The following is a 25,740-nucleotide window of genomic DNA, read 5'->3' as shown; positions in this document are numbered from 1 at the left end:
GTCCTTGGACAAGCGCTGGCTCTTCGGCTATGAAACGGACATGAGCACAGGCCCCTAGAGTCGGAAACGACTAGCACACATGTGCGGGGGAACCTTTACCTTTACCATTATTATTATTATTATTATTATTATTATTATTATTATTATTAGAGCCTTGGTGGAGCAGTGGGCTGATGCCTCCTTAAGTAACACCAGCTGCCTGCAATTAGTGCAGGTTCGCATCCCACCAGGCTCAAGGTTGACTCAGCCTTCCATCCTTCCCAGGTAGGTAAAATGAGGACCCAGATTGTTGGGGGCAATAAGCTGACTTTGTAATAATGCTGCTGGGGGGGGGGGCGAAAGCCCTAATAAGCAGGCATATACATAGAATGAAGGCTACTGCTAAGCTTGTAAGCCGCCCTGAGTCTTCGGAGAAGGGCGGGATATAAATGTAATAAAAATAAAATAAATAAAATAAATTATTATTATTATTTGATTGTTTGGCTTGGGGCTTTCTTGTGTACTAGACTCCTTCGGATTTACCGGTTCGGAGCAGGCTCTGCCGCGGACGCCTGTCGGAGGGGGTCCTTCGGGAATGTGAAAGTAGCACGTGGGGAAAAGCAGCGGCGGTGGCTACAGCCGGCTGGAGTGGCAGGTAGGGCGGGACACTGGAGTCTCGGGTCAGCCTCCAAACCCCCTTAATTTTTTTTTCCTTTTCCAGAAAGCTTTTGTGCTTATGGGATGTAGCTTTTCCGGTCCCCCCAAAACAGCGGTCTTCAAACTGGGAGTGCACCAAGATGATTTATTGGGGAGCAAGAGGAGCATTTCCGAATGTGTCTCCTTTCCGTTTAGGGTTCAGCTTGGAAGAATTTAAAGTATGCCAATATGTGATCTGCTGCTTGTTGGAAGATCTGCCCTCCCCCCATCTTAGATTTGGGGCATCCCATTCCCCGCCCTTAGTTGCACCCCAAAAGTTCCAGGTTTCTTACAGGTTGCTTCTTCTGTGGTCCCCCACCCCACCCCACGACAGAACTCCTGTTCTTGGATTTGGGGGGGGGGTTCCTACTGGGAGGTGAATTTATTTCTTTCTTTAGTAAGCTCATATGCCCCATCTCGCCTAGAGGCAAACTTTAAAAAGGACTAGTTGCCCAGAATTTAATGCCTTTGCATATACACTAATTTTATTCACACTGATACTTTTTCAAACTTGGCAATTTTAAGATTCAGCTCCCAGAATTCCCCAGCCAGCCTGCTGTCCACACATCTCAAGTTGTCAGTCTGATAAACACTGATATACACTATTGGGTTTCTTCATAAGGAAAGAAAGTAAGGCATTTCCAATATGCAGACTTTCAAGATGTCATTGTTGTAAATTTGATGGAATAATAGCAGATATTGTGGTTGTTGTTAGTTGCGAAGTCGTGTCCGACCCATCGTGACCCTATGGACAATGTTCCCCCAGGCTTTCCTGTCCTCTACCATCTTCTGGAGTCCATTTAAGCTCACACCTACTGCTTCAGTAACTCCATCCAGCCACCTCATTCTCTGTCATCCCCTTCTTCTATTGCCCTCAATCTTTCCCAGCATTAGATATTGTGGTACAGTACTTTAAAAGAAGTGGCAGTGTTTGTAAGCATTGCATAAGCCAAGACCCATTTACTAGCTGTCCTGTGGAGCCATCTTTCTCTCTCAGGCCAACCCTACAGAGTTGATGCTGCAAAAAAAAAAAGGATAGAATAACAATAACAGAGTTGGGAGGGACCTTGAAGGTCTTCTAGTCCAACCCCCTGCTCCAGAAGGAGACCCTATAGCATTCCATACAGGAGGCTGTCCAGTCTCTTTTTAAAGGCCTCCAGTAATGGAGCATCCACAATTTCTGACAGCAGGCAGTTCCACTGGTTAAATCTTCTCGATGTTAGGATGTTTCTCCTTAATTCCAGGTTGCTTCTCTCCCTGATTAGTTTCCATCCATTGTTTCTTGTCTTGCCTTTTGGTGCTTTGGAGAATAGGGTGCTTTGGATGAGACATCTTATGTATGCAACCTTGAGCTTCTATTAAAAAAGAAAGGAGATACGAATCCAGTGAACAACTGGCAAGACGTTCTGAGGGAGGTTTACATTAATTAAAGCCAAATAAATTGTACAGGGCTTTGAATGTATGTGTCTGTACGGAAGGAAATAAATCAGAAATATCTGACCTGATCTGGGTCGGTGATAGCTGCAACCATCCAAAAAGAAGCTGATGAAACATTGAAAGTTTGCAGTAGATTACATCATCTAAAAGAATGATGTAGAACTAGCAAGGTTCATAATGAGTCAAGCACATTCTAAAACTAGGAAATTCTTTCGCTGTCGTTGCTCCATTATATTAGTAAGTGAATCCTGTGTTTAGACGTCTGTCACTAACAGGTTAGTTTGAGGGTGGCATTTGATTTGCTGTCTTACAAAAAAACATTTGTTCTGTTTTCTGCCTTGAGCAAAACAATTCTCAGATATTTGTGCAAGGAAACTATTGCAAACTGAAAGAAAATTGGTTCTTTTTTTTTAAGGGGCTGGGCTGTTGTTAATCTATAATATAGATCAGACATGTCAAACTTGTGACGTTGCGTGAGCTTTTTCCCCATTGCCAGCAATGGGGTGGGAGCAGTTTCCTCGTGATGCGTCCGGCCCGTGGGCTGGCAGTTTGACACCCCTGACATAGATGGAGTAGATAAATGGCTAGATGCTGTGTGAGGTGAAAATTATATATATGACAGATTTGCAGTACTGTTTGTTTTGATTCAGTTTACCCCCTCCCCCCCTTTTTTTTTGGCCAAGGATTGTATTTGGCCTTTACATCACATGGTGTACTTCCAAAATTGAGCTGGATAAAAATAAATGCTACGTTTAATTTACCCGAGCTTAATCCTAAATATAATTTAAATGGAATTACAGGTAGTTCTCAGCTTAACCATTCATTTAGCGACCATTTGAAGTTGCAACCCACTGGTCCCCGCACTTACAACCTTCCCATGGTCACGTGACCAAAATTTGGCAACTGGAATGTATTTACGATGGCTGCAGTGTCCCGGGCTCATCTGATCGCCATTTACGACCTTCCCGGCCAGCTTTTGAAAAGCGAAGTTAATAGGAAAAGTCGGATTCGCTGCAGTGATTCATTTAACAACCATGGCAAAAAAAGGTTGTAAAATCAGGTGCGACTCACTTAACAATTGCCCTGCTTAGCCGCAGAAATTCTGCTACCCGTTGTGGTCGTAAGTTGAGGACTACCTGTCATTAAGTGCAAATAATACAGTTTTTACCTTTGTATTTCTCATTCTGAGTTTTTAAGTGTTTCAGGGCAGCTTTTAGAGGCCCTCTTTGTTCCAAAGGAATCTCGTTAATTCAGCTCGAGTTCTGCACCATAGTTCAGTGTCACTGGTAGAACCTGTTATGCCTATGAATGAGCAGCTGAGCTTCAATTGTCTCTTCCACTTTCTCATCCTTTGATTAGAAGCATCTGCCAGCTAGAGCAGAGGGGGACCCCGTTGGATCGGGGTTTCCCAAGCCTGGCAACTTTAAGCTAGATGGACTTTAACTCTCAACATTTCTTTTTTTCTTTTTTGGTCTTCCTTCTGATGACATTCCTAGCGTAAGGTGAAGAAATATGGGACAGAACAATATTTCTCAATTTTGGAAACTTTAAGAGATGCCGTGGCTGGCTGGGGGGAATTCTGGGAGTTGAAGTCTGCATCTCTTGAAGTTGCCATGGTTGAGAATATAGTTGTAGGTCGCTCCACTCCAGAACACACTATACTGCAGGATAGTTGACCTCTCTCCCTCCCTCTCCTTCCTTTTTCTCTCCCTCCCTCCCTCCCTCCTTCCTTCCTTCCTTCCTTCCTTCCTTCCTTCCTTCCTTCCTTCCTTCCTTCTCTTTCTTTCTTTCTTTCTTTCTTTCTTTCTTTCTTCTTTCTTTTTCCCTCCTGCCCTCCCTCTCCTTCCTTCCTTCCTTCCTTTCTTTCTTTCTTTCTTTCTTTCTTTCTTCTTTCTTTTTCCTTTCTTTCTTTCTTTCTTTCTTTCTTTCTTTCTTTCTTTCTTTCTTCTTTCTTCTTCCTTCCTTCCTTCCTTTCTTTCTTTCTTTCTTTCTTTCTTTCTTTCTTCTTTCTTTTTCCTTCCTTTCTTTCTTTCTTTCTTTCTTTCTTTCTTTCTTTCTTTCTTTTTCTCTCCCTCCCTTTCTTTTCTTCCTCCCTTCCTCCCTCCTGCTTCTTTCTTTCTTTCTTTCTTTCTTTCTTTCTTTCTTTCTTTCTTTCTTTCTTTCTTTTTTTCTTTCTTTCTTTCTTTCTTTCTTTCTTTCTTTCTTTCTTTCTTTCTTTCTTTTCCCTCCCTTCCTCCCTCCCCTCCCTCCCTCCCTTCCCTTTTATTTCCCACTCATCTGGCCTCAAGGCGACTAGAAATGCCATTTCTTTGCAGTTCTTCAAAGTTTATTACTGAATCATGGTTATAGAGGTACAGGACGTGAGCAGGCCATTTGTCTTCATCTCCCTTCTTGTTCTTGATTTCCAGGTCTCTCTGTCCTCTCATCATGCCCACCCTCTACATCTGCCCCCATCCTGACAATTTCCAGAACGCCCGTGTGTTGGTCGCAGCCCGTTATGGCCGGCAGGAGCTCACGGTGGTTGAACTTCCTCCCAATGCCGAATTCAAGAATCGTTTTTTCTCTCTGCCCAAACTCCCAGCTCTGGAAACCAGAGCGGGGGTTTATGTATCTGGGCCTGCAGCTGTTTCTTACCTGCTGTCTCCAGATGTTATGAGAGGTCAGACTCCTGAAACAAGAGCCTTGGTGCGGCAGTGGATCAGCTACGCTGACATGGAAATCGCTCCCGCCGCCTGCGCTGTCGCTTTCTCTGCGCTGAGGGTTTCCAAGGAGAATAAACAGGTGAGGGTGCTGAGGTGAGGGTGCCTGGGCTGGGTTTGATAGGCCCAAATCAGAAGGTGTCGGTAGCATGAAAGCTTGTGCCTTTTAAGGAAATGTGTTACAGGGTGGTCCTTGACTTAAAGCCACAGTTGAGCCCAAAATTTCCATGGTTAAAAGAGAATTGTTAAGAGAAATTTTGCCCCGTTTTACAACCTTTCTTGCTACAGTTGCTAAGTAAATCGCTGCAGCTGTAAAGTTAATAACGTGGTTGTTAAGTGAATCTGGCTTCCCTATAAACTTTGCTTGTCGGAAAGTCGCAAAAATTTCTGTGACCCTGGGACACGGCAGCCATCTTAAATACATGCCAGTTGTCAAGTGTACAAACTGTGTTCATGTGACCATGGGAATAATTTTTTGGCTGCCTATAATTTACAGAATATCTACTTCCCAGGTTTCCCCTACCATATCTACATTTTCAGCCTGTATAGCTATTAGTCTGGCAGATAGGAAATGCTGAGAGATTTAGTCCTGATCATCTGGAAATCGCTAGGCTAAGCTTAATTGTTGTGAGTTAGGAAGTCCTTCATCCACAGAGGGACCAAGACATCGATCCAAAGGAAAAAGAGGAATTAAAATCCAGGTTGCTAAAAATATTGTTAGACCCTTTGGCATTTATCTAGTATTTGAAGAAAATAAGCAGGTTTCTCCCAAAGTTCTCTTTAGCAAGATTTATCAAGAATAAAAGGCTGGGAACAGTATCATAACTGTATAACTAAGGAATTAATGTCCTCAATAAATACACCCCAGAACAGATCTGTGTATTTTACAGCCCGTGGGCCACATCCAGCCCTTTAGCTATCGCTGTCTGGCCCGCAGCAGCAGCAGAAGTGGTAATGGGGTGGTGGTCCCCCCCACAAAAGTCCCAGTTTTTCATGTGGCCCCTTGGGAAATTTAGTTGCCCATCCCTGCCCAAGAGTCATTATTGTTCCGAATTGACCTAGGCATTTGATTCAGATGTGGTTTTAAAATCAGGGGTAGGCAATCTTGGCTCTTTCATGACTCGTGGACTTCAACTCCCAGAGCTGGCTCAGGAATTCTGGGAGTTGAAGTCCACGAGTCATAAAAGAACCAAGGTTGCCTACCCCCGCTCCAGATCATAATGTATTTTTAATCCTTTGGGGATCACTTAGAAGCCACTTGCAGATCATGCCTTACTCTCCTCTCCTACTCAGGGGCTGGATCGTGCTGTAGCAGAACTGCAGCATCTCCTTGGGGTGCTGGACAGTCACCTGAAGCTTCGGACGTACCTGGTGGGGGAAGCCATGACTTTGGCCGATGTGACCGCTGCTTGTTCTCTCTTGTTGCCATATAAATATGTGAGTTTTCCTGTGTCATTGTTCTTTCTCTCTCTCTCTCTCTCTCTCTCTCTCTCTCTCTCTTTTTTTTTTTTCTTTTTGGTATTTTGGCAGGTCATTTTGTACCCTTATGTAAATTGACCTTTTCTTTCCACGAAGGGGAGAAAAATCAACATCTGCAGTAAGGTCATTTAAACAATAGTGGGCAACTTTTTCACTTTCCACCTTTTAACAGAATTTAGTTTATGCCAACACCATATCTTTCTGTCCTTGCAGCCTGGTTTCCTTAGACTAGTTCTTCTCAATCCTTTCATTTCTTCTTCTTCTTTTGAATATTTTTTATTTTATTCGGAAAGTTAAAATACAGACTAAAAAAAAAGAAGGGGAAGTTTTACAAAAACAAATCAAAGAGAGACAAAACATGCATCATTCTAGCCTTTGTCTATCTGCAGGATGAAGGCTGAATGTTTTGAAGACAAAAGATTAGAAAAGAAAAAAACGGTGTTGAAAAAGACAAAGGACAAAACCACAAAACTCCTGGCAGTGAGCAGAGTTTGCCTGCAATACTGCATTCTAACCACTGTGCCACCATGGTTCCTACATAATATATTACATATATTATCCCCCTTAGTTGGATACTGATAAATATGTCAGTGAAGCAGGCCTCAAATTTATAAACTTCTATTTGTAACCAATTTGACCTGTCATCTATCTATTATCTATACCTGAAGGCAAGACAAGAAGCAACAGATGGAAATTAGTCAAGGAGAGAAGCAACCTAGAACTAAGGAGAAACTTCCTGACAGTTAGAACAATTAACCGGTGGAACAACCTGCCTCCAGAAGTGGTGAATGCTCCAACACTGGAAGTTTTTAAGAAGAGACTGGACAGCCATTTGTCTGAAATGGTATAGGGTTTCCTACCTGAGCAGGGGTTGGACTAGATGACCTCCAAGGTCCCTTCCAACGTTATTATTATTATTATTTATTTTTTAATTCCATTTATATCCCACCCTTCTCCGAAGATGAAGACAAAATAGTTAACAGGTGAACCACAACAGCAAAGTTAAACTTTGAAGCTCTCTCTTAACATTTTATTATTGTATCTAACTCTTAGAAAGTCTATAGTGGCTTTGTACCATAAATCACCACAATTATCCATCCAGGATTGAATACCCTGATATGATTATTAATAATAAAACTTCTTAAGATTTTGGTTGAAAACTTTTCCCACAATTGTGTCTTGTTCCCCAAAATCATAAACCTCCTTTGTCGATCCATTTTCCTAAAAACGTTTAGTCCAAATCGTTTTCCAGATAGATATACTAAGTCTATTCCAGTTAGATATACTAAGTCTATCACCGTCAATCTCCTTGAGAAAATCCAATTCATCATTGATTCTGTTAATTCCAAATTTGTAGAATCCATATTCCCCTTCAGCTTTTGAATAGTCATTAAGGAACCGGACTACCTGTATATTGCGTAGAGTCCCATGGATAATTATGACAGCTCATCAGTGGAATAAATAATATTGATTAATAACTTCCTTCTCTTGGATGCCTCTTCTAGGTCCTCAACCAAACCCTTCGCACTTATTTTATCAACCTTACTCGATGGTTCCTGACGTGTATCAACCAACCAGAATTCCAGGCTGTCTTGGGCCCGGTGAGGTTGTGTGAAGAGGCCCCAGGAGGAGGTGTTTTAGAACTGGGCTTTAAAGGTAAGCCTTCCGTCTGGTTGACCTCTTTTCAAATCCTCATTAGTTGGCAGAGTCACGGTCCAGCTTATGTGAACAACAACAGTTTCACCTAACGACTGAATTGCCGGTCCCAATTATGGACGCTGAATGAGAACGACTTGTATTTTTCAAATCGTTGTACCCAAGCTTGGATGATGTGTGGACTCAGCTCCCACTGTCTTCATACTGTGTGAAGAATCACAATAGTATCATTTGAAAGCGACCTTGGAAGTCTTCCAGTCCAACCCCCTGCTCAGGCAGGAAACCCTATACAGCAGCACCTTGCTGAAGACAACCAGGTTTGCAGGCACAGTGGACTTTTCCCATGTTGCCTGCCTTAGAACGACTGAACGGAGGAAAGCTCTTAAGTTCATCCATTTCTATTTTTCCACTTCCAATCAGTTTCCTCTGAAGCTGAGTTGCTGGAGAAGAAGCAGATAGAGGCGCCCCCTCCGAAAAGCGCGTCGCAGCTGAAGAAGGAGGCCAAAAAGAAAGAAAAAATGGAGAAGTTTCTTCAGAAGAAGGAAAAGAGTCAGCAGCAACAGGGAGAGGTAGGCGTTGTGGAAGGAGAACAGAGTCAAATAGGCCTGCACCCGCAAAAAAGTGAGACTCAACCACTTTAGCTTGTGTGTGTGTGTGTGTGTGTATGTGTATGTGTAGCATGTGCTTTTGAGCTTGAAATTTTTATTTTATTTTATTTTATTTATTTTTATTACATTTATATCCCGCCCTTCTCCAAAGACTCAGGGCGGCTTGCAAGCTTAGCAGTAGCCTTCATTCTATGTATATGCCTACTTATTAGGGCTTTCACACACACACCCCAAGCGGCATTATTACAAAGTCAGCTTAATTGCCCCCAACAATCTGGGTCCTCATTTTACCTGCCTCGGAAGGATGGAAGGCAGAGTCAACCTTGAGCCTGGTGGGATGTGAACCTGCACTAATTGCAGGCAGCTGGTGTTACTTAAGGAGGCATTAGCCCACTGCTCCACCAAGGCTTTTGTCATTGTCTTCCCAGCAAAGCTGCAATGCTGGGGAGACATTCTGCTCCACTTGCTAAATTAGCATTCGTCCACCTTGGCAGTTTGCAGTTGTGTGGATTTTAACTGGCTGGGGAATTCTGGGAGTTGAAGTCCACACATCTTTAAGCTGCCAAGATAGAAAAAGGTTGTGCTAGATAACCAGCTTTGTCCATGTAGCCTATAATGGTAATAGTCATTCCCATTTATCTGACATAATATTATAATATGTGAAGGAGATTGGATGAAGTGCTTTTTGACTTTGCAGCAGAGATGAAGAAATTGTTTTTTCCCAAGGATTGGGACAGTACAGATAGTCCTTGACTTATGACCACAAGTTAGTTAGTAACTTTTTACTAACTTAACAACTGCAATGATTCACTTAACAATTGTGGCAAGAAAGTTAGTAATATGGGCAAAACTCACTTAACAAATGTCTCACTTAACACATAAATTCTTGGCTCAATTGTGGTCGTAAGTCAAAGAGTACCTTTATTTAATATTTAACTGTTTCAGGTCATTTTAGCAGGATTTTGGAGGTTGCAGATTGTATTTCCCTCCCCTAGAGAAATAATGCAGCTGAATAATAACGTGGAATTTGAAGAATATTTTTCCCAAATGATCTTTAAGAAAAAGAAGTGTATATTGTATCAGATAAATAATTTTCTTAAGATAATGTGCCTGGGGGGAAAAAAAACCTCACACCAGAATATTGTTTGATCTTTCAGTGCTGCCCGCCGGTCTCTGGCTGGGTATTTATTTTGCAATAAATTCTCATTCTTGTGGATCAAATTCTGTTAGAGAAATTGTAGCTGAACTGATGTTCTTTTCCATCTGTTGTCTTTTTTTGCTGAGCCCAATTTTCTTTTGTCTCTTTTTGCTTTAACGTGATGCAACATCCTGATTCTTTACAGAAGAAGCCAAAAGCTGAAAAGAAAGACAAGAAGGATCTCGGGATCATCACCTATGATGTCCCCACCAAACCAGGGGAGAAAAAAGGTGAGTGATTGCAGATAAGGGATTGGAGAGTTTGCCCTTCACTCTTTGGGGGAAACGTCTCTGAACCTATCAAATGACCTGTCTTGGAACTGTATGGTCAAAATAGTTAAGAGCTGAACAAATTCCACTTGGTAAGAATGTGACCTTCTGAGCTTTCTTGTTTTCTTGCAGACGTTTCATTACCCTAACTAGGTAACATCATCAGTGCTAGTAAGGAGTTCGGTTTGCTGTCTGTTTATATTCTGGTGCCTGGCCTGAATATAAACGAACAGCAAACCGCACTCCTTACTAGCCCTGAAGATCTAGTTAGGCCAGGGGTAGGCAACCTTGGCTCTTTTATGACTCGTGGACTTCAACTCCCAGAATTCCTGAGCCAGCCATGCTGAGGGGAAAGGGAGAAGTTTCCAAGCAGAGCCATGCTGGCTGAGGAATTCTGGGAGTTGAAGTCCACGAGTCATAAAAGAGTCAAGGTTGCCTACACCTGAGTTAGGGTAACGAAACGGCTACAAAAAAACAAGCAAGCTCAGCGAGCACCAGAGCTCAGAGAGCATTTCAACCCTGAGCCACAAATATTCTCCTTCAATGTGACTTTCATCTTCCAAAAGTTGATTGTGTTGTATAGGTAGTCCTCATTTAAGGACCGTTCACTTAGTGATCATTTCAAGTTATGATGGATTCTCCAAAAGGAACCTGAATGACCCGGTGCCAGAGTGCACCTCCCCTTATGGTCATATGACCGCATGTCAGTTGCTTGGCAACCATCTCACTTTTACAGTTCCACAATCACGTAATTGTGATTTATAACGGGGTGTTCTTTTTTGCCAGTTTCCAGCCTAAAATGGCCATAAGAACAAATGGACTCAACTTTACGATGGCTCACATTCATTTTATGATCACTTTAAAAAAAGATCATGAAATTGGGTTGATCACATGGGTTCCTCGACTTACGACTCTCATAATTTATGATGGAAATACCGGATTCCATTACAGTCATAAGTGAAGGATTATCTGTAGTCAGAATGGTAGTCTGCATTGCTACATCTAGCCAAACCTTAAGATGTTCAGACACAGAACAGTTCTTTAGAGAAAAGAAGAGTGCTTTCCTGGACACGGAAGGTCAACTGACTATTGGATTAAGCCAAAGGAAAAAGAAATAGTGAAAATAATATAAAATATCCTAGGAAAGTATTCACTGGCCAGAACAGTGAAGAGAAGCATTCCACATGGCAGCATTGTGTTGCAGAATGCCTGTTTAGATTTCAGAGCTGCAAAGAAGACCTATATTGAGGGGGGGGTCAGTGTAAAAAAAAAGTAAAAAGAAATGAGACATGGGGATTAAAAGACTGATATTTAAATCCAGGTTTACACGATTATTTCACGAATTGATCTTCTGCCCTTCAGTAGAAAACACTTCTAGAGCAGGGAGGCTGCTGTAGAGGTGGACAAAATTTAAATGCTCAGTTTTCTACTTGGAAAAACTGGTCCATCCTTATTGTATGTATTCCACTGCTTTTCCAGTTCTTTCAGGAATGTTCCAAAACATAAGTTTGAAATAATTAATTTCAATTCAAATCAGGGGCATTTCAAGGTTGGGCTATTTCCAGAAGGGTCAAAACACTTCATAGAAGGTCAGACTGTAGGTAGTCCTCGACTTACGACCACAATTGAGCCCAAAATTTCTTTTGCTAAGTGAGACAGTTAAGTGAGGTTTTTTTTCCCCATTTCACGATCTTTCTTGCCACAGTTATCAAGTGAATCGCTGCGGTTGTTAAGTTAGTCACATGGTTGCTAAGTGAAACTGGCTTCCCCGTTGACTTTGCTTGTCAGAAGGTTGCAAAAGGAGATCACATGACCTCGGGACAACTGCCACCCTTCATAAATATGAGCCAGTTGCCAAGCATCCGAATTTCGGTCACATCACCACGAGGATGGTGCAACAGTCATAAGTGTGAAAAATGGCCATGAGTCACATTGTTCAGTGTAACTTCGAATGGTCGCTAAATGAAAGATTGTAAGTCAAGGACTACCTGTAACTGGTTCCAAACTTTTCAGATTCAGAATGCTTTACAACCATGGTTATTGGACCAAAAGGGTGACGAGGCTTGTAGTAGATGACAGCCATTCTCCAGATCTGTGGCAAAAACCTTTGCTGTCTTCTGCATGAAATCCTTTCCCTTTCTCTTCTTTTGTCCCTGATGTTCTCCAAATGTTTTGGATTATGCTTCGTGGTGCCTCACAATGAACGCTGGGAGCATACACCCTACCTGTCTTGAGCTCAGAACCTTTTTTGCTTTCTAGATGTGACGGGTCCAATGCCTGACTCTTACAGCCCACAGTATGTTGAAGCAGCTTGGTACTCATGGTGGGAGAGCCAGGGTTTCTTTAAACCAGAGTACGGTGTAAGTATGGGCTGGAATTACTGTAAACTGAGACCTCTTCATGAATTACTTTGCCCAGATGGCTTGGACATTTATTACAGAGATGAGCTAAGGTTCATTAGAGCTTCCCATGAGCACCAGCCAGAACATTCTTATGTTAAATTTCAATTGAAATTGTAGGAGAGGAGCAGGCAGAGCTGGAGGGGGTGGGTGGAGTTAAACAAGTCATTAGCCTGGAGTCCTTACGTTCCCACAAAAGGTCTAAGGCCAACCCCTCTTGAATTCTTACCTGATGCCAAATCAATGTTGAAATTTAGTTGACCAGATTGTGTATAGGCTTAAGTAATAAATCTTCTGAATTGCAGCTTAATGTAACGCCCTGGTTTTTTGCACCCGACAGCAATTGCCCAAATGGGGATCTTAGAAATATCTATTTGTTTCTGAGCAGCACAGAATATGTGAGTTGGAGGGTTCTCTTGAGGCCATCTAGTCCAAAGTTCTGATCATTATAGGGATCTCCTAAACCAGGGTTAGGCAGTCTCGGCTCTTTTATGACTCATGGACTTCAACTCCCAGAATTCCTGAGTCAGCAGGAAGAGCCGAGGTTGCCTACCCCTGTCCTAAACCATTCCTGACAGCTGGTTATCCGGCCCTCATGTAAGCACTTCCAGTGTTTGTGGGGATTCCACCACTGTACTAAGATTCTGTTCCACCATGTAGCAGTTCTTACACCTACTGCAACCTAACATTATTCAGTACATGTAGTCAGGTAGTAGGCAAGTTTTGGCCTATTGGTGGGGAAACAATAAAGGACACGGCTTGGAAGAATCACCACCTGTTATTCTTGGTTCTGGGTCTGACAGAGTTATTATAATAATATACAACTAAAAGTACTTCACACCTCCCCTGGACTTTCCTAAGGGAGGTTCTCCTCACAGTTCGGTAAACCCTGGTCTGGTCTAGAAGATGCCTCTTATCCGATCAGATAGTATAATCTTGCAAGGGTTCAGCATTCTCACATATCTCTTGTGGTTCTGCTCATTTTTAATGTGCTAGTGTAAACATGCTTGGGATAAGTGCATGCCCGTCATCCGGCCAAAAATTTAAAAATATAACAAAAACTCCCAAGGGCAGACTCGATGGGCCACTAGGTCCTTTTCTGTTGCCCTTTTCCGTGTTTCTGTTAACGCCTGCCCCTGTTCCCATGGGGTGACTTCCCTCTTGTCAAGACAATTCTCCATTTGCAATCAATGACCGCGAAGCCAAATCTCACCTCCAAACGACCTTTTCTTTCTTTCTTTCTTTCCCAGCGTCACAGTGTCTCCGAGCCAAACCCCAAAGGCATCTTCATGATGTGTATTCCTCCACCCAATGTTACCGGATCGCTACATCTTGGCCACGCCCTCACCAACTCCATCCAGGACTCTCTGACAAGATGGTGAGATCTCTCTTGCCTTTCTGGGCGCAGCCAGTCCGCTGGGTTTATCTTGGGCCTTCTCCATCTTCTACTAGGTTTTCAGGAGCTCCTCAGTCTAAATATATCTTTTTTCAAGCACAGTTCTTGTAGGGTTCTCTTTGGTGAAATCCATAAGGACGAATAGAGGGGGTTACAAGAAGTATAGTAGCTGTACTGTTTTCTATTTTCTTGTACTCTTGTCCAACCTTGGCAACTTTAAGACTTGTGAACTTCAACACTCAGAATTCCTCACCCCCCAAAAAAAACAGTCATAAAATTGTGTCCGGTCACGTGTCTCGACTTACAACTATCACAACTTACAACCAAAATGTTGGTCCCAGTTGGGCTCGTAAGTTGAGGACTACCTGTACATAATGCTGTAGTAGTATTATTAGTATTAATTTATTTAATATAGAAAATACAAAGAAAAATAGAAATAGGAAATTAAAAGAAGGAAAAGGAGAGGGGAAAATAAGATGTGAGGTACAAGAGAAACAAGGCGTTGACGTCCCAACTCTTTTTTAGCACAATACATGATAAAAACTCTCCAGCCTCAACTCAACATAATGCTGTCCTGAATCTTTATCACTCTGGGAACCCACTTCTAAATCCTCTTTATTTTCTCTGGAATTATTTGGCCATTATTTGGCCACTGCTTCAGACAGGAAGGCAGTGCAGAGAGTGGTGAGAATGGCTGAAAAGATCATTGGCGGTCCCCTCCCTTCCATCCAGGACATAGCACAGAAGCATTGCTTGAGCAGGGTCCGCAGGATTGTCTGGGACACTACACATTCTCTTCACAACCTGTTTTTCTTGTTACCTTCCGGGAGGAGGTTCCGTGGTATCCGTAGCAGAACATCCAGATTCGGTCACAGCTTTGTTCCATGCAGTATTAACCTTGTGAACTCTAAAGCTTATGTATTCAAGATGAACAGTGATTAATATTTATATGTTACTTATATGTAAAGGTGTAGGTCAGACATGTCAAACACAAGGCCCGGGGGCCGGATCTGGCCCGCAAAATGGTTTCATGTGGCCCGCGAAGACACCCTGGAAACAGTGAGGGAACGGCCCCCACTGCCTTGGCCCTGGCCCAGAGACCCTCCTTCTGCCAGAGACCCTCAGATCTGTCCCACTCCTGCCCAGGCCCCCATAGGCACCCTTGATGCGAATGATGCAGAGCTGGCCACGCCCACCCAATAGGCCATATGCACTCCAGCCACGCCCACCCAGTAGGCCACACCCACCCTGGCCATACCCACCCGGCCCCCTGAGGGCAACCGCAATGCTGATGCGGCCCTCAATGAAATTGAGTTTGACACCCCTGGTGTAGGTCTATGCATATGTTGTATATAGTATGTTTAAATGAGTGTTGTGCATGTGTGTACACTTTGAGAGCAAGCAACTACATTTAATTTTTAATGTGTGCCATTGTGCAACACAGTAAAAAAAATGACAAAGGTTATCTACCTACCTACCTATATGTATGATTTGATTCCATGGGGCTGCTGATAAGGGTGCTGTGTCCTAGTCGGCGTATAAGACTAGTTTTTAACCCATGAAAATCTCAAAAGTCAGGGGTTGTCTTATACTGGGTGCTGAAACTTTAGGGACAGGGCTGGCTGGAAAACCTGGAGCGGATCTCCCATTTAGTCTGCGCAGGGAAAGCGGGACCAATTGGAGAAGAAGCTGCAGTCTGTGATTTTTTACAGGCTGGGGTCTGGGCGTCTTTTCTTCTAAAGTTGAAGACCAGCTGTAGTATATCCCAACTTGAAAGGCAGGTGGGGAAGCCAGCAGCCAGAGCAGCAGCTTAGCTCTAAGGACACATTTGACTCAGGAACTTTGCGGGCTGGCTGGAAAACCTGGAGCGGATCTCCCATTTGGTCTTTTTTTTTTAAAAAAAAATCCCATTTATATCCTGCCCTTCTCCAAAGACTCAGGGTGGCTTACAATTTAAAGCACAAATCAATGTGCTTAGCAATAGCCTTCATTCTGTGTATATGCCTGTTTATTAGGGCTTTAACACCCCCCCCCAGCAGCATTATTGCAAAGTCAGCTTATTGCCCTCAACAATCTGGGTCCTCATTTTACCTACCTCGGAAGGATGGAAGGCTGAGTCAACATTGAGCCTGGTGGGATGCAAACCTGCACTAATTGCAGGCAGCTTGTGTTACTTAAGGCTCTGTGCAGGGAAAGCTTTAGAGTAAATTAGGAAAGGAGAAAAAGTGAATTAGGAAAATAGGGAATGGTTGCTGGAATCAGGGGCTGCCACAAAGAAGAGGGAGCCAAGCTATTTTCCAAAGCACCTGAAAGCAGGACAAGAAGCAACAGATGGAAACTAGTCAAGGAGAGAAGCAACCTAGAACTAAGGAGAAACTTCCTGACAGTTAGAACAATTAACCAGTGGAACAACCTGCCTCCAGAAGTGGTGAATGCTCCAACACTGGAAGTTTTTAAGAAGAGACTGGACAGCCATTTGTCTGAAATGGTATAAGGTTTCCTGCCTTAGCAGGGGGTTGGACTAGATGACCTCCAAGGTCCCCTCCAACTACTACTACTTTTCTTCTTCTTCTTCTTCTTCTTCTTCTTCTTCTTATTATTATTATTATTATTATTATTATTATTATTATTATTATTATTATTACTATTATTATTATTATTATTACATTTTTGATGACAAACAGCCTTATGTTTATAAGTGACAGTTTTCCTACTAAGCACCTGCATGTCATGAGCATTTGAATTAAAATTACCATATTAAAATCAAATCTGATGTTTTTTAATTTTTATTTGGTGTGCGTTGGAAGAGGGGTAGTCTTATACGGCGAGTATAGCCCAAACCCTATAATTTAACAGGAAATGTAGGGGGTCGTCTTATATGCCCAGTCGTCTTATACACCGGAAAATACGGTAATGATGATGATGATGATGATGATGATGTTGGAAGAGACCTTGGAGGTCATCTAGTCCAACCCACTGCTCAGGCAGGAAAGCCTATACCATTTAAGACAAATGGCTGTCCAGTCTCTTCTTAAAAACTTCCAGTGTTGGAACATCCACAACTTTTGGAGGCAGGTTGTTTCACTGATTAATTGTTCTAACTGTCAGGGAGTTTCTCCTTATTTCTAGGATGCTTCTCTCCTTGATTAGTTTCCATCTGTTGCTTCTTGTCCTGCCTTCAGGCGCTTTGGAGAATAGCTTGACTCCCTCCTCTTTGTAGCAACCCCTGAGATATTGGAACACTGCTATCATGTCACCCCTCACCCTTCTCTTCATTAAACTAGACATCCCCAATTCCAGCAGCCATTCCTTATATGTTTTAGCCTCCAGACCTCTAATCCAGGGCTTTTCAACCAGTGGTACGGGTACCACCTGTGGTACATTGGTACCTGGCAGGTGGTATGCAACCATCCTAGAAAAGTGGTAGCGGGGGAGGGGAATGAACTGAACTGGTGGCAGCACCGCTCAAGCCTGAGCAAGAGATGGCTGGAACTGCAGGGCTGTCAGAACTAAGCGGAAGCGCCAGGATCAGCGCCAGGGTCCAGCTGGAGCTCGGCGCTGATCCTGGTGCTTCTGCTGAGCCCAGAAGAAGCGCCGATCAGCTGGAATGTTGCAGCATCTCCAGGGTCTTGTGATTTACATTCAGATGCTTGGCAACTGATTCATATTTATGACAGTCACAGTGTCCCAGGGTCATGTGAAGTGACCAAAACCTGCTGCAACCACCCAGCAGAGGGGGGGAATAAAAACCAAACACCCCACCCACCCCACCCCCGCTGCCAATCCTCAACAGAAATGCTCACAATGAAAACTTCGGAGAGGAGGAAGAGTGCCGCCAGGCGGGCAGGCAGGGGTCTTGCTCGGCTGTGGCTTGGGGGGCACTTTTTTCAATGCCATTGTAACTTTGAACAGTCACTAAGCGAACTGTTGTAAGTCGAGGACTACCTGTACTTCATCACTTTTTTCCTTTTTTGGGGGGGGTCATCAAGTTTTTGACACCTTACTAGGCGACTGGTGGTACTCGGATGTTGCCATATCCTAAAAGTGGCACAATGGGTGAAAAGGTTGAAAAGCCCTGCTCTAATCATCTTTGTTGCTGTTCTCTGTACTCTTTCTAGAGTCTCAACATGTTTTTTTACATCGTGGTGATGTAAAAGATCCTGGGTCTGATGGGTTTCCTGCTCCTATGCTTGTCTTGCAGGCACAGAATGAGGGGGGAGACCACCTTGTGGAACCCTGGCTGTGATCACGCGGGCATTGCCACCCAGGTGGTGGTGGAGAAGAGGCTTTGGAAGGAGCAAGGGAAGACACGTCATGACCTCGGCCGTGAGCCGTTCATCGAGGAAGTCTGGAAATGGAAAAATGAGTGAGTCTTTTTCCTGTGTCTCTTTCTTCAAGCATCTTTGGAAAGATGGGCGGCATAAACGTTTGATAGCTGATGAGGAAAGGAAAAAAAAAGAGAAAAGTGAAGGAGGGAGGGAGATGAGATGAGATTGATAGAGAAATAAAATAAAATAGGATAGGATCTGGAGAAATGTGCTGCTTGATAACCGTTTATGTATTACCATTATTTGTGTTTTACCTAAAAGGTAAAGGTAAAGGTTCCCCCGCACATGCATGCTAGTCGTTTCCGACTCTAGGGGCCGGTGCTCATCTCCGTTTCAAAGCCAAAGAACCAGCGCTTGTCCGAGGACGTCTCCGTGGTTATGTGGCCGGCATGACTAGACGCCAAAGGCGCACGGAACGCTGTTACCTTCCCACCGTAGTGGTCCCTATTTTTCTACTTGCATTTTTACATGCTTTTGAACTGCTAGGTTGGCAGAAGCTGGGACGAGTAACAGGCGCTCACTCTGCTACGCGGCACTCGGGATTCTACCCACCAAACTGCTGACCATCTGATCGACAAGCTCAGCGTCCTAACCCACTGAGCCACCCTGCAATATTTAAATAGCTTTCAGTATATGGTGTTCGAAACATCTCTAGAAGCAACTCAGCATTAAAGTAGAATCTACTGCTGTCCCAATAATCTTCCTGTCCTTAGTCTGATGGAGAAGACTTATCTTCACCAGTTCCTTGGTCCCAGGACCACATGGTGGAGACCCACCTGATCTCAGAGACTTCCTGCTCCCAGAATGTGGGCACTGCTAGGTAGACTGCCGTTCTCTGGGTCCCCACCCTCAGCATCTCAAGGGTTGGCAACCAGTGCATCATGTCCCTGCTAGACCATGCAGAATAGTTGTACTGTTTTGATTCAGGGTCAGGCTGTGGGTTCGGCAGTTGGGTCGGACGATTCAGAGGAGGAGGAGGGGGGTTTTGGAGAGGTTGCTGAGGGTGTTGGAGAGCTTGCTGATGAGAGCCCTCAGCCAGGCCCCTCCCACCTGGTCACAACGCAGACCCAACTGTGTGAGCCTGACAGCGTGGATGAAGATGACCCACAGCTGGCCCTGTTCAAGGACGCCCGACGCAGGAGGCAGTCAATCAGGAGTAAACAGAGGAAGGCAATGGGGCACCTCGGAAGGAGGCAGAGAGAAGCCACGCCCTGAACTGTATAAAAGGGGAATGTGTGGGAGGGCTGGTTTGCTGAAGGCAACCGCTTGAAAAGCTCCTGTTTCATGGTTCGTGTCTTGTTCTGTTTGCTTTTGTATCCATAAATTTGGCAGGCTTAGTTCCAGCCTCTTGCCTTCTTGTAAAAGGGGTTGTCCCTGCCTTTTCTGCAGGGCCGGTAGCAGGCTGGTACAGAACATGTACGTTACATGAAAAAGACACTCACAGAAGTAACAAGGATCTGCATGGGGTTGTCCACTAGGTGCCACCCATGGCTACCATCAAAAAGAGAGGCAACTGGAGAAGAAAAGCTTCTTGGGTGTCCCTCCTTCCCCCTCCCATTTTGTATCGTGCATTCTGGCCTGCAATTACTTATTCAGGAAGTTGTAATATCAATCTTGTGCCTTTTCGGTGGCTCTTCTCAGTCCGTAGACTTCTTTCTTCCTCCTTTCCAGAAAAGGGGATCGGATCTACCATCAGCTGAAGAAACTGGGTTCCTCCATGGACTGGGACAGAGCTTGTTTCACTATGGACCCTGTAAGATTTTGATCAAAGGGAAAAGGGATGTGTGGGTAACTCTTTAGAACTCCTGCTAGCATTGTTGCTTCCATCCTATGTTCTTACTTGAGTAAAGTCTCAGTGGTCCCTGAATAGGAGATGACAGATTTAAGATTACAATTTAGATTAATTACAGATAGCCCTCAGTGTAACAGCATCTCAATGTTAGCAACAGCATTGGGGGGGGGGGAAACGTAACTTATGAGTGGTCCTTGCTCTTAATGACCATTGCATCATTCCCACAGTCATGTGATCAAAATTTGGTCAGTGTATATTTACAATGTTTGCAAAGGTCCTGGAATCCCAGCAGACTTCCAAAAAAGGAAAATGGAAGGGGAAACCGTATTTTCTTAATGATTCACTTAACAATTGCAGTGAGTCACTTAATATGTGTGTCCCCCCGCCCCAAAAAAAGGTCATAACATTGGCTGAGATTCATTTAATAATTTCCTCACTTAGCAGCAGAAATTCTGATCCCAATTACGGCCATACAGTTTGTCTTGGATAGATTTTTTTTCCCTCCCCTGGGCCAAGAAAGGATTAAGGATGGAGGAGAAGGAAGATCTGCTAAAAAGTTTCCATCTGCTTGTTGCTGAATTTGGGAGTTGTTATAAGGGGAACATTAGGAGCGTTTTGTCACACGGAGGAGTTGCTTGGCCATTCCCACTCTCACATAACACACCAAAGAAATAAAAATTGGAAATTGGCCTTTGCTATCAATTTTCAACAATGCCATGTTTGTGCTTTGGAAGTCACTGGAACTTCTATACCAGCGCCACCCGCCCCCCAAAAAACCTTTTGGGCACCAGGGACCGGTTTCGTGGAGAGAGGTTTTTCCATGGACCGGAGGGGGTGGGCGTGGTTTCATGTGCTGTCTGCGTCCCGTGGATGGGGCTTCGCTTGTTTGCGCGGCCTGGTTTCTGGCATGCCGCAGCCCGGTGCTGGTCCACGGACCAGGGGTTGGGGACCTCTGTTCTCTAAGGCCCATGAATGGTGCATTGCCACCCCACAATTCAGAGAACGGAAAAGAATAAATGCCATCCTGGGGCAGAAGGGAAGCCCAGGTATGGTAGCCATTTTTCAACACAATGCAAAAGCAACCCTTTTTTTTGCCACGTGGACCACAGGGAGAGAATGGCATTTTTATGTGTTCTTGTATCGCCAACAGAAACTCTCCAATGCTGTCCAAGAAGCCTTTATCCAATTGCACGAGAAAGGGATCATCTATCGAAGCAAGCGTCTGGTCAACTGGTCCTGCACTCTCAACTCGGCCATTTCTGACATAGAGGTGATTAGGGTAGAGTGACCTGTTTCCTGTTACTAGCGTTTGGATAAGGGACCCTGATCCGATGCAGCTTCCTGTCTCCTTCCTCCCAGGTGGATAAGAAGGAATTAACAGGCCGGACTCTCTTGCCTGTCCCGGGCTACAAAGAGAAGGTTGAGTTTGGGGTGCTGGTCTCCTTCGCTTACAAGATGGAGGACTCAGGTTTAGTATGAAGTTCTCACCAGATGGTTGGAACAGTTTAGGACAGTGATGGCGAACCTTTTAGAGACTGAGCGCCCAAACTGCAACCCAAAACCCACTTATATATCATCGGGTGCCTGGTGGGCGTGGCCCATTGGGTGTGGCCCATTGGGTGGGCATGGCTGTGGTAGTAATGGCAGACTAGGTAAAGGTTACCCCACACATGCATGCTAGTCGTTTTCGACTCTAGGGGCCGGTGCTCATCTCCGTTTCAAAGCCGAAGAGCCAGCGCTTGTCCGAGGACGTCTCCGTGGTCATGTGGCCGGCATGACTAGACGCCAAAGGCGCACGGAACGCTGTTACTTTCCCACCGTCGTGGTCCCTATTTTTCTACTTGCATTTTTACGTGCTTTCGAACTGCTAGGTTGACAGAAGCTGGGACGAGTAACAGGCGCTCACTCTGTTACGCGGCACTCGGGATTCGACCCGCCAAACTGCAGACCTTCTGATCGACAAGCTCAGCATCCTAACCCACTGAGCTACCGCGTCCCTTAATGGCAGACTAGGTGGTACTAAAAAGTTCAATCAATCAATTCCAATTTTGCAAGATCTTTTTTTTCCTGCAAGAAGTTGAAATTGGTTGAACCTTTTTTTTTTTTTGCACATGGTGGTGGAGGCCTAAAGCGAAAAGGTTTTATAAAACCCATCTGAAGGCCTAGGACTGGGGTGACGGTTGCGTGCCCACAGAGAGGTTTCTGCACGCATGCCATAGGTTCTGCACGCATGCCATAGGTTCGCTACCACAGGTTTAGGATCTGGAGCCTGACTTGGTTGTCGCTCGCTGGTCATCCATCAAACCTTGTCCATTTTCTCTGATAGATGAGGAAGTGGTGGTGGCTACCACCCGTGTTGAGACGATGCTGGGAGACACAGCAGTTGCAGTCCATCCCAAGGACCCCCGATACCAGGTATGGAAGGTGTAACACTGTACAGGTAGTCCTCGACTTGCAAAAGTTCATTTAGTGACTGTTTGAAGTTACAGCGGCACTGAAAAAAAGTGACTTACAACCATTTTTCACACTTACGACCGTTGCAGCATCTCTCTGGTCACATGATTGACATTCAGATGCTTGACAACTGACCCAGGTTTATGACAGTTACACAGTCCCGGGGTTTTGCAACTTTCTGACAAGCGAAGTCAGTGGGGAAGCCTGATTCACTTAACAACCGTATTACTAATTTAATGGCCAGTGATTCACTTAAGAACCATGGCAAGAAAAGTCATAAAATGGGGCGAGACTCAACTAATTTCTCACTTAGCAGCATAAACGTTGGGCTCAATTGTGGTCGTAAGTTGAGGACTATCCATAGCTTTGGTTGGGTCCGGTGACTTCTCAAATGCTTTGAAGGACAGTCCCAAAGGTGCTTTTCAAAAGGCAGCTGGACTTTCTCTTTTTTTCCTTGAAAACATATGAGGAACTGAAGAAGCTTCTTGGATGAGAAGTAAAATGTTTTCAAGGGCAAAAAAAGTCCAGTTGGCTTTTCAAAACCACCTTTGGGACAACCATGATCTGGATCAGACATGTCAAACACAAGGCCCGGGGGCCGGATTCGGCCCACGAAGTGGTTTCATGTGGCCCACGAAGCCATCCTGGAAACAGTGAGGGAATGGCCCCCACTGCCTTGGCCCTGGCCCAGAGACCCTCCTTCTGCCAGAGACCCTCAGATCTGTCCCACTCCTGCCCAGGCCCCCATAGGCACCCTTGATACGAACGATGTAGAGCTGGCCATGCCCACCCAGTAGGCCATACACACTCTAGCCACGCCCACCCAGCAGGCCACACCCACCCTGGCCACGCCCACCTGGCCCCCTGAGGGCAACCACAGTGCTGATGCGGCCCTCAATGAAATTGAGTTTGACACCCCTGATCTGGATGATTGAGAATCTCCATAAACCAGGGGTAGGCAACCTTGGCTCTTTTCTGACTCGTGGACTTCAACTCCCAGAATTCCTGAGCCACCATGGCTCAGCTTGGAAACCTCTCCCTTTCCCCTCAGCATGGCTGGCACAGGAATTTTGGGAGTTGAAGTCCACGAGTCAGAAAAGAGCCAAGGTTGCCTACCCCTGCCATTGACATTTGAAGGACAGTCATAAGCAGCTTTTTGGTGGTGGTGGTGGTACATCCTAATATTGAATGGTCAGGTCACTAGGTTGTAAGTCAAGGGTTACCTGTACTACTGTAGCAGAACAATGCCAGAATCAGATACAGCTTTTCTATCCAAGGGAACGGAGGACCATCTTGAATAAGGGAGAAGTGTCATCATGCAAGAGTAGAATTCAGATGCAGGACAGCTTGAGACTAAAAGCTCTTGAGTGGAGATTTGGTGTTGCAACAACAAGTGGGAGCATCAGCAAAGGGAAGATCTTTCAAGGATTGAGCCAGGGATATAGGATGCAATAATCCGGAAGCTGCAGTTAATAACCTTATCAGACTGTTGTCTATGGAGGTTCTCAGTCATCCAAGTCATGGTTACCCTAGAGGTGCTTTTTCAAAAGGCAACTGGACTTCCTTTGTTTGTCTTTGAGGACGTTTCACTTCTTATCCAAGAAGCTCCTTCAGTTCTGAACCGAAAAAGCTTCTTGGATGAGAAGTGAAACATCTTCAAGGGAAAAAAAAAAGGAAAGCCAGTTGCCTTTTGAAAAAGCACCCTTGGAACTATTAAGGTAAAGGTAAAGGTTCCCCCACACATGCGTGCTAGTCATTTCCGACTCTAGGAGCCAGTGCTCATCTCCATTTCAAAGCCGAAGAGCCAGCGCTTGTCCGAGGATGTCTCCATGGTCATGTGGCCAGCATGACTAGAGCCAAAGGCGCACGGAACACTGTTACCTTCCCACCGTAGTGGTCCCTATTTTTCTACTTGCATTTTTACATGCTTTCGAACTGCTAGGTTGGCAGAAGCTGGGACGAGTAACAGGCGCTCACTCTGTTACGCGGCACTCGGGATTCAACCCGCCAAACTGCCGTCCTTCTGATCGACAAGCTCAGCGTCCTAACCCACTGAGCCACCGTGTCCCTTGGAACTATTAGACGGTTGCTTATCTGGGTGACTTTGGATTCTTCATTAAGTCTCTTCCTTTGATCTGCTTTCTCTTCTAGCATCTGCATGGCCGGAAAGTCCAGCATCCTTTCACAGGACGCCTCCTGCCTATTGTCTGCGATGATTTTGTAGATATGGAATTTGGAACTGGTATGTTCTGGGCTACGAGCTAGGTCAGGGGTAGGCAACCTTGGCTCTTTTATGACTCGTGGACTTTAACTCCCAGAATTCATGAGCCAAGGTTGCCTACCCCTGGGCTAGGTAAATGCAGCAAGTCCTACATGAAAGGACGGAATTGTTGGTGAAGAGCTAGAGTGGAGAGTCTATGAAGAGGGTGGAAGATAACAGGTGACCTAAATTATGGAAGTGGAATAAAATGAGAAACCCTGAATGTATGTTAGTTAGGATTAATAAGTCAGAAGGAACCAAAACAGGCAATCATAACTTAGCATTCCCCAATCTGACTTCATGGATGCGTTGGACAATTTTGGGGGTTGAATTCCAGCACATCTGAAGGGTGGATCAGGTTGAGGAAGCCTAAAGTACCTAGAAAAGCTATCTGCTAGAAAAGAGAACGACATCCAACAAAGCTGTTGTCAGGAGCAATAAAATCAGGGCTTACGGCTGTTCAAATGAATACTGCATGCCTACAAGAATCTGAACTACTATCTGCCAAGGCCAATTAGCGGGAGGTAAGAGTCAACGGAATTCAAGGAGGACTGGATTTAGATCTCTTGGGGGTGCAAGGGGAATCCAAACGGATGATGCGCTTGACTCGTCCCTTGGGTTCAGCCTGGTCATCTCCTATAACAGGGGTCTTCAAATGTGGACCTTTTATGACTTGTGGACTTCAACTCCCAGAATTCCTCAGCCAGCGTGCCTGGCTGAGGAATTCTGGGAGTTGAAGTCCACAAGTCATAAAAGGGCCAAGACAGCTTTGGGTCTTCAGGTGTTCTTTGAATCGACAGTGTAGGTGGGGAGTAACTCCCAAGACCATAAACCAGATTGTAGAAGGAAACATCAGGGCACAGCATGAATTGAAATGATCTTCTCCCCTTATTTTTAGGTGCCGTAAAGATCACACCAGCTCATGATCAGAACGACTATGAGGTTGGCCTGCGTCACGGACTCGAGTTCCTCAATATTATGAATGAGAACGGCTATCTCATCAACGTTCCTCCACCCTTCTTGGTATTGTTGGGATGCGTTCGGGAGCGTGGGTGGAACTCAAGGGATCCCTTTGGTCCTCCTCCTGTCT

General features: G+C 44.7%; 1 protein-coding gene across 1 annotated transcript in view; it reads left to right on the top strand.

Annotated features, from left to right (window-relative positions):
* The first annotated feature begins 582 nt into the window (after positions 1-582).
* Positions 583-25,740, top strand: part of VARS1 (valyl-tRNA synthetase 1) — a 52,515-nt gene continuing 27,357 nt past the window's right edge. Inside the window, exons 1-15 of the mRNA XM_083356837.1 lie at positions 583-634; positions 4,521-4,893; positions 6,105-6,248; positions 7,796-7,946; positions 8,367-8,515; positions 9,898-9,982; positions 12,281-12,381; positions 13,671-13,798; positions 18,018-18,182; positions 19,816-19,897; positions 21,087-21,206; positions 21,296-21,404; positions 22,263-22,351; positions 24,542-24,632; positions 25,549-25,673. Of these exons, the coding sequence (XP_083212963.1) occupies positions 4,540-4,893; positions 6,105-6,248; positions 7,796-7,946; positions 8,367-8,515; positions 9,898-9,982; positions 12,281-12,381; positions 13,671-13,798; positions 18,018-18,182; positions 19,816-19,897; positions 21,087-21,206; positions 21,296-21,404; positions 22,263-22,351; positions 24,542-24,632; positions 25,549-25,673 (1,893 nt within the window). The 5' untranslated portion in view covers positions 583-634; positions 4,521-4,539. The remainder of the gene's footprint in view (positions 635-4,520; positions 4,894-6,104; positions 6,249-7,795; positions 7,947-8,366; positions 8,516-9,897; positions 9,983-12,280; positions 12,382-13,670; positions 13,799-18,017; positions 18,183-19,815; positions 19,898-21,086; positions 21,207-21,295; positions 21,405-22,262; positions 22,352-24,541; positions 24,633-25,548; positions 25,674-25,740) is intronic.

This window comes from Vipera ursinii (genome assembly GCF_947247035.1).
Source record: "Vipera ursinii genome assembly, chromosome: 2".
Classification (NCBI taxonomy): domain Eukaryota; kingdom Metazoa; phylum Chordata; class Lepidosauria; order Squamata; family Viperidae; genus Vipera; species Vipera ursinii.
Note: the sequence above shows the minus strand (reverse complement) of the source record. Positions and strands in the feature narration are given on the sequence as shown.